Raw genomic sequence first — 9,271 nt, forward strand, 5'->3', positions numbered from 1 at the left:
TTTTTTTTTTTTTTTTTTTTTTTTTTTTTTTTCTCTATAAAATGCTTAGTTTCCAAAAAAAACACTATTTCATTCATGTACTCACGCACTTTGCTTAACCAAATGGCAAACAATATACAAAAATGTCCACAAGCAACATAATTAAAACAATGCTATTTAGTTGCAAAAACCAAAGAGGCAAACGTTACAATGAAATGCTTAAATCTATATATAGGGCTTGATACATATAGAAATAACATGTTTTCTAAGATCATCGTTTCAAATCATATCACATGAAAAAATAAAAATAAAAACACTAACTTGGAAACTGTACTATTATAGCAGATTATGAAGTAAATAATAACACTCAAAATTGTATTCTGAAATTGTTGTATTTTTACAATAAACATTCGTGAATAAAAGCGTGTGTGAGATCTAAATTCTTGCATATAAAAACCAGAGGGTGAAGTCAACTTTTGTGCTCTTGGTCTTCCTCGGGTAAAGCTGTTCCTTTCAAATCCATATGACCTGAAATTGAATCACATTTCATTAAAAAAGATTCTCATTGTTGAAGGGTATTTTAGACATTTCACAAATAGTCAACAATTTGTGTACATGGTTAAGATGAACATACCAAACAAGGAGACCAATGATGGGGGCTTTGTAGGTCCATTTGACCTCATATCTATTCCTACATAACAAACACTTAAACTGTTAATTATTTATTTATTATTATTATTAAATTTTTTTTTTCATTCTGCTTCATGTGTTAAATGCAAGAAATAACAATGTCCTTTCATGTCTTTCTTTAAAAAATCTACCTGAAGTTCCACCTGATTTCAACATATCCGATTTTTTGAAGGTATATCCAATGAAATTGGAGTCTTTTGATGTTAACATCTGTGAATTTACACAAAAAGTTACAAAATTGATTTACACAAAAGGAAAAACATGTTTTATAAATTGTAGAAATTGTTACCTTTCTCCATGGGCCCACTCTTGGTGTTGTTGACTGAGCATCTTCCACCTATTAACACAAGATATAATTCATAAATAACAAAGAAAATAAAGATTGATTTTAGAAAAAATAAAATAAAAAATACTCACTTCAGGAAACTTCTCAAAATTCTGAGTATCCAATTCACCAGTGACAATTGGTTTATATGCAGCTTCCATTTCATACAACATATCCCATTGAACCCCATTAAACCATGGGTGTGCCTAAAGAAACATACATATAAATTTTCAATTTCTTAATAAATAATCTCAAATATGTGGCTATGTAATTTCGAAAAATATGTAGTGACGAAGATGAGGAGGGCATTCACGTCATTTTGCACAAACGAGAGATCAAGAGCAAGTCCCTGTCTTCCCACCTTTTTGGGTGGAAGAAAAAATAAAAATTTTCTCCAGTTGACATCAGTCTCAGTCCGATACATGTCAAACACAGTACAGTACAACCTGTCATGTCATGTCCTGTGTCACCCTACCTTTATTTCATCAACTCCTCCGGTCCCCAATCTTGATTCCACATCACATAGCAAATGACAAATCAAATCCCTAGCTTCTTTTGAAACTTTTGGTTCTTCTGGAAACTTCAAGCAAGTTCTCCAATTGATAATCTTGCGACACGTCATCCTAGGATCATCAGAACAAAAAGGGGGATACCCAATAAGCATCTCATACATAATTGCCCCTAATGACCACCAATCACACTCCATTCCATATCCCTTTTTTAGAAGCACTTCGGGTGCCATATAGTCAAGAGTTCCAACTGTGGAATATGCCTTCAAAACAAACAAATGTTATTGATGGATAATTATTTTAAAAAAAAAAGTAAAAAGATAAATGTTGAGAATGTGATAAAATACCAAGGCACGTCGATTACGTTTCCATTGTTGTAATTTTTCCTTTGGCATTAACCAAGGAACTTGTTGCCCATCAGTGTCATTTATAGGCCCTTGATTTGCATAATCTTCATCATTCAACAATATTGATGAGAATTTACTCTCTAAGGGTTTACATAACCCAAAATCAGATAACTTTAGATGCCCATTTCTGTCGAGTATTAGGTTATCTGGTTTGATGTCCCTATAAATGAGGAAAAATGTAGGTTAAAGAAAACACAGAATGTATCAAGGTAGAGATATAATGTAATACCTATGGATGTAGTTGTGTTGATGAATAGAATGAATGGCTAAGATGCTTTCAGCCATGTAGAATCGAGCAACATCTTCAGAAAGAATGTCTTCTCTCATTAACAAAGTCATGATGTCGCCTCCAGGTAGATACTCCATGATAAGGTACAAGTAATCAGAATCTTGAAAAGAATAGAACAGTTTTACAATGCATCGACTATCAACCTCTACAAGCAAATTCCTCTCAGATCGAACATGCTCGACCTAAAATTAACAAAAGAAATCGATCATTCAAGCCATTTGCAGGATTCGATGAAGCTAATATCATTTGATTACTAAAGGGAGAAGTTATAGAACCTGTCCACGACTAAGCATCTCTGATTTCTTCAGCTTCTTCATCGCAAAGACTTCTCCATTACTTTTAGCACGACATAATCTCACCTGAAAAGAACAGTTCGAAGATGAATAATCGTAATTGTGGTTGTGGATGATGTTGTTTGACAGATGAGGGTTTGTATTTGTACCTCGCCAAAAGCACCTTTACCGATCAATGTCAAAAGCTCGAAATCATCGATCCCAATTTTATGCCTCTGCAATCTCATGTATTCCGTCTCTTTCTTCTCCAAATTGCGAAGCATCTGCTCCTCTTCCTCACTGGATACTTGCGCTTCAGCTGCCTTTCTCTGTAAAGCTCGTCTCCTAGAAACCAATCACCACCGTCGTTATTCATGATCATTATAATAACAGCACTAGTAGAAATTAGAAATACCTTTCTTTACGATCTTGCAATCCTTGTAGATAATTCTTGTAATGATTCTCAATCAACTGTTTAGCTGCGGCAGCCTTCTGCCTGGTCACCGGCGACGAAACGGAGACGTCGGGTTCCAAATTGAATCCATGATCAGCTCTCGGAACGGGTTCGACCTTCATGGCTTTTGCGTCACCGCCGACGCCAACACCGCCGTCCATTTGCAAAGTTTCTTCAATTGATCTGACTAGAAATCCAGATCCAGAAGCAAAAACTAATAGTCAATAACTATAAAAGAATGAAATGGGATTTATGAAAAGGGAAGGGGAGGGGTTCAAATTAAAAATCGAAGGTTCTGCATAGTTGGAATTAGGGGAATCTTTTGACAGTTATGATAGGAGGAGTGATGGAATCGAGGCAAAGGGAAGTAAGAGGAAAGAGTTTGTGATTTGTGATCCATTTGAGACTGACAGTGAGTTTAAAAATATATGAAAGTTGTAGGGTTTGGTAGAGGTATGAAGCATGAACTGTCAATGGTTACAGGGTGTATGTGGATGGACTATGTGGACTGGATTGAGACTAGATTTGTGCGATGAAGTTGAGCTGACGCCATTGCCATCGCCATCTCCATCTCATTTCTCATTTAGGATCTAAAAGTATCCAAAGATGAACGAGATGCTCGAGGATTTTAAGGATCATGATCAACAGAGCAGCAACAGTAAAGTAAGTGTTGTCCCATTTCAATAATTCTCTAAAATTTTGTGCCCAAAGGCCAAATCTAAATCTATCTATATGAGCAAAACTCATCCAAGGGTTAAATATCTTATAAAATTAATTTTTATTCTTTTGTTAAAAGCATATTCTATTTTATATGTATCGAATTCATATCTAAATTCAGAAAGTCAAAACAACTTACATTGAGATTTCTTTCTATTACCGTTAAATACTACTAAAATTTACTAAACTTGATGTCAACATGTATTTAAAATGGTTTTCAATGCTCTAGTAACACCACATCTATCCATTCCTTAATTTATTATTATTATTATTATTATTATTATTATTATTATTATTATTATTATTATTATTATTGATAGTGTATCATGGTATATACTCTAAAACTTAACAAAAGAGACTCAATTTAACGTTTCGATAGTCTCGGTGCAGTCAAGCTACTGTTATCCATGACAGCTAGTTTGTCTAGCTAGCGTGTTGCCAAGCAGCCAATATCATGTCAGCCAACCTACACTAGCTGCGCAAGGTTGGATATGCCTTAGAATCCTACTCGCCTTGCGACAAAAGCAATGTAATATGACAAGACAACTAAACACAAGAGTGGTGCTCCTACCATTACTAGTATTTCGTCTGCGCAAATCACAAGGTAGAAGAATAAAAAAGAATCATGCAGACCAATGGGCGCCTTTCCCCTAATAGGTGACTCACTAGGTGACTCTTTTCTATAAAAGGTCTCAATAGACCTCATGCATGGTCTTTTGGACTCTCATACTCACTTACTCTTGGCCTTCAACCCTCCTAGGAGCTCCTATCGGGAAGCGACTAATATATTTTCTTTCTTTGATTGTGGTAGCAAATCCTCATTGTAGCTAACATCTCCGAAAGGGGATCCAAAGATCACACGTGGATAACATATCATATCATTTGGCGTTATCCGGTGTACGACATTGACAAAAGCTCAACAAACACCCAACTATAGATGGCAACCGGAAACTATGGTGAGAGAATTGGAGTAGTCCAAAGCCCAATACGTCCTGTGTCATTGTTGGAGACCATACTAACGCCACGTCACTAACCATTGTTCCATATATTGTTACGCCGATAGCCACCACTAACTTAATTATCTAGTTATGGTATCATACCCTCTCAAATACGGTAACACCTCATGCAACTTACTTTACTCCACTCGTCAGAGGAATACCGCTTGTACCCCTGTATTAAACATATAATTACCCATCCATACTCCAACATACTCTAATATATGTTGGAGCTACAAACCAGTCATAAAAACCTACAAAAAACACAAATGATGCATGCTATACTACTTGTACAACCAATATTTAAGCTCTCTAATATCACTGATGGCTAACATATCACTATCATTACCAGGAATAACCATACATACCCCTTACACCCTCTCTTATACACTATTTGGACCCCCCCCCCCCCCCCCCCATTCATGGCATATACCGCTACTCAACCACCTTTACCATAGAGTATGTTATTCTCTTTCCCCAACACATCAATACAACAACCACAACCACCTTTTGGTCATCAGATCTCGAACCAAGGAAGTTACATGAGAAGTGTCACTTCCATGCCCTATTTGTTAATGAGTTACTCGATTATGAAATCCCTTGTAACGTCCTAAATTTCAAATCAGAATTTTCATTTTTAAAAAAGGTTAAACATCCAAACTCCATTCAATTAAATACATATCAAAACATTCCTTTATTTCAAAAGGATAATATTAAATAAGAGTAAGTTATAAACCAATGGGAATCTCGAAATTATAATATATCACTGATAGGAATGTATAGTTGTATACTTGCTCTTCCCTCTCACACCGTAACAACTGAAAAATATTTAACTTAAAAACGTAAGCACAAAGCTTAGTAAGTTTTCCAATATACCACATATTCTAAAAACACATACAATGCATACAAACAATGGCTTATTACATGTATTTAGTATAATTATAATTGGCCTAGTATTTGTATTGAAAAAATAATATAAATAACTTAATATGTCAATAGAAGGTATTTTAGATAGTATGTTATACATATTAATGTATGTAGTTGAACGTATAAATACATATACTTGTTATGGTAGTGGGAAATGAAGAAATGGATAAAAGAGTTACATATATGGGCTAAATGAATTAAGAAGGGACAAAATAGAAAGAAAAAAAACAATCAATTTAGATATTTGCAGCTAAGACGTGGCGGGTTTGATGTAGAACGTGGCACATTCTTGAGGCATTAAAATAGCTGACGTAAAATGAATAGTGAAAACAATGTACTATTGGGAAATGCGCCATGAATAATTATGGCACGACGTGACATGAAATTAGGATGCTATGAATTTTAGTGATGAGTCTTTTAGAGATGGAAATAAAATGTTATAAATAACGAAGGATGTGGTGCATCCAAGTTAGATATGTGACACGCCCATGATATCAGTGGAAAAAAAATAAATGAACTTAAAGACATCATTTTTCCCCAAAATCATAGAAATAATGATAGTTTCATTTTATTTACTTCTTTTTATAGTTTATTTTAGCATATTTCATCCATAATCTAGTTAATTTTCATGCATATTTTCCTTTTTGTTATTTTATGACTATTTCGGGCACTTTCTAGTTTCGTGAGCTTTATTGCAGATTTCATGGAGACTAGTGGAGCGGGAATGTTCGGGACGTATGGAAAGCGATGGGAATTGGTGGAAAACAAGGATCTTAGGCTTGATGGGTGGTGGAGATGATGCATGGAGCGAGCTTGATGATTATTTGAAGGCTTCGAGAGAAATAAACATTTAAATTTACAAGATGCGGGAGTGTATTCAAGCATGCATAGATTATTAATCGGGCGAGTTTACGAGCTATGAATCATTTGGAGAAGCTAAATTGGGCTTAAATTGAAGAAAACTTGAAGAAAAATGGGCTAGGAGCTGATTGGGCTCGCACTGGGCCAAGTGGGCTAAGCTATGGAGGCCCAAAACCTCAAAGATGCTACATTCAGGGACCACCCGCGCAACCCACCCGCGCAACTGCACGCGGGTCGCGCAACCTCCTGCAGGGGCAGTTTCGGAAATTCTTCTTTTGAGCTATTTGAGGAAGGTTGGTGCCCATCTTTTGGAGACTCTTGGACATCCGATTTTTGGAGATTCTCTCTGGAGTTTTGAAGACTTTTGAAGGCCAAGAACATTTGAAGAACATCATATTTTTACCTCTTGATTCTTGCTTAATGTTTGGTATAGTTTTCTCTAACTTTGTTTCTTTGGGTTTAGCCATGCTTGGCTAAACTAATCTTGGTTGACTTTTGGTTAATCCTTTGAACTTTTGTTGAATGTTGAAGAATCCATGAACATGTTTTTGAATCTTTATGGGAATGTTTTGTGTTTTAATATCTTATCATTACTTGTATGTTTTAGTTCATGAGTTTAAATGTGTTTGTGGTGATTAGTTGGCTAATTTCTTGATTAAGTAAAGGATCCTCAAATTAGCAAGCAACAAATGATTTTTGTGTTGTTTTTGCTTCACACAATCATAAAAACATTTCCTCCAACATGGTGGTGAAAGCATTTGACCCCTCTTGGATTTGGTGACTTATTGGTTCTTAATGCTAGTTGACTTTCACTAATTACATGCTATTTGGAATTAGTGACTTTGACTAAGGAAATTGTTATGAGCTTCTCTAGCCATTTCAACAATTAAGAAAAGTCTAGGTAATCTCAAGCTCCTTAGATTACTATAGCCAAATTAAGGATTTAAATCAAAGTATTGCACCATTGGATTCTAATGATATGTTCATCAAAAGTCAAAGTGAGGAAACTTTAAGTCAACCATCTCTCCCTTATTGATTTTACATCAAACTCTTATTTTTGTTGCATTTGTCTATTTAAATCATAGTTAATTCTAGTTTGTTTCAAGTATTTCAAAACACCAAAACCCCCCATTTTATTTTTATTGTCATTTTACAAGTATTTTTACAAAGAGATTTTTCATAGAGTTATAAATTGAACCAATCTCCGTGGATTCGATCCCTTTACCACTATACACTATTTTAGTGTGTAATATTTAGGGTTATTATTTGTGTTGGCCTCGACAACCACCAAATAACAAGGAAAAGCAAGAGATGCAATTATCACATAGTTCTAATAAGATTTTGCCTCAAACCATAATGGAATTGAAAGGAAACAACACCAAGTTATCTTCCTTCTATCTAGATTAAGGTAATTCCTCTTGTTGGTTGATAATCTTTATGGGAGTTTTAGATTTAAGGGTTTTAAAAACCTATTCGAATATGATGTTGATAGTAAAAGTTTTGATGGATTAAGAAGATTCGAATTGAGAACAAGCTAATTACATGTGTTTGATGAAACTATCATGGGTTAATTATGATCTTTGATGTTAGGGTTATCATAAACAATAATGAAGAAATATGATAGATAGGTGATAATTAGTGCATGTCTTAATGCATTAAGATAAAAACATGATTATCTTATATAATATAAGTTAACTGGCATGGAACTCCTTCATGAAGTGTATTGGTGTATAAGGAACTTTAACTTGGGATAAAGTACTCAAATTATAAATGTGAAGAAGTAATATTACTTAACTTTATCTTAATGGGTAAGGACAAGTAAGTAGGACTAATATATGGAATGTAACTGATGTTTCATGTATGTTGGCACATAATTGTTTAACAAGTATTAAAACAATTTAATATAGTAAAAGATTGTGTTAGAGTTATAAAGAACTCAAGATGGTTCTATTATTGTAACAATTCTAGGAGATAAATCTACAGTGTTGGGATTTCCAACAATCAACTAACCATAAGGTGAATAAAATTTTTCCTCATCGTAAAGTAGATTCTATGTGTAATTACTTGATTATAAACTACATTATACATGAATTATGATGTGATTGGTATATAATATAGAGCCTATCAGACTTAGTGTCTGAAATGCTAAGGTTATTCTAGGATAGTCTTGTTGACCGTAATATTATGAATATAAGTTAATGGGTTTAGTGGTAGTCTTGGTGACCTAAATACCACGATATTGGCATCCGTTGGTCATGGTAGTCTGGGTGACCAAATGTGACAACCCAAGTTGTCCCGTTACATTTCCCCGTTACCGTTAACGGAATATTCCACTGTATAAAAGTTTCGTTAATTAGAGGGCATCAATTTAATAAACATTCCATTTGGTTACCTTTAACATGCCGTTAAGTCGTGATAAAAGGGAATAAAAAAAACACAAGACACACATTTTCATTCATTTAGAAAATGTCAAGTTTTATTATTACGACCACTAAATCGGGTGCGACCAAAAGCCCCGTTTAGCGGCAGTATCGGGTAAAATTCCACTGAGCCCCGACTGTGAAACCTATATATGGGTGTGTGGAGTCCATTGGAGACTTTTTACACTCTCTCTCTATACTCTCTCTCTAGACCCGTTTCCGCCCCGAATTCACAACCAAACGCTTCCAAATTGTAAGTCCGCTTACCCTAACTTATTCTAAGCGTATTGATTTATGATTATAGCCCAAAAATCATCCAAGAAGACATAAGATAAGGAGTTTACGGCCCAGGAACATTCTAGGGCCGTAAACCCCTAAAAAGGTGTCAAAAATGCCTTTAAACTTGACCATGAGCTTATAAACTAT

At 34.8% G+C, this 9,271-nt stretch overlaps 1 protein-coding gene across 1 annotated transcript; it reads right to left on the reverse strand.

Moving 5' to 3' along the window:
* Positions 1-296: 296 nt before the first annotated feature.
* On the reverse strand, positions 297-3,640 carry LOC111908875 (uncharacterized). Its single transcript, XM_023904673.3, has 11 exons — positions 2,887-3,640; positions 2,642-2,816; positions 2,475-2,558; positions 2,140-2,381; positions 1,851-2,070; positions 1,470-1,766; positions 1,087-1,200; positions 959-1,006; positions 801-879; positions 614-670; positions 297-507 (listed from the first exon to the last, which is right to left on the reverse strand). Exons 1-11 carry the CDS (start codon positions 3,084-3,086, stop codon positions 449-451), a joined length of 1,575 nt encoding a protein of 524 aa, XP_023760441.1. The 5' UTR covers positions 3,087-3,640; the 3' UTR covers positions 297-448.
* Between the last annotated feature and the right edge of the window lie 5,631 nt (positions 3,641-9,271).

Source organism: Lactuca sativa, chromosome 4 (genome assembly GCF_002870075.4).
Source record: "Lactuca sativa cultivar Salinas chromosome 4, Lsat_Salinas_v11, whole genome shotgun sequence".
Classification (NCBI taxonomy): Eukaryota; Viridiplantae; Streptophyta; class Magnoliopsida; order Asterales; family Asteraceae; genus Lactuca; species Lactuca sativa.

Excerpts from the sequence above, each read along its gene's own strand:
- LOC111908875 (XM_023904673.3), bottom strand. The coding sequence starts at position 3,086 with ATGGACGGCGGTGTTGGCGTCGGCGGTGACGCAAAAGCCATGAAGGTC. Across the intron at positions 2,382-2,474 it reads AGATGCTTAGTCGTGGACAG|GTCGAGCATGTTCGATCTGA; the intron begins GTTCTATAACTT and ends TGTTAATTTTAG. Across the intron at positions 1,201-1,469 it reads GAGGAGTTGATGAAATAAAG|GCACACCCATGGTTTAATGG; the intron begins GTAGGGTGACAC and ends ATGTTTCTTTAG.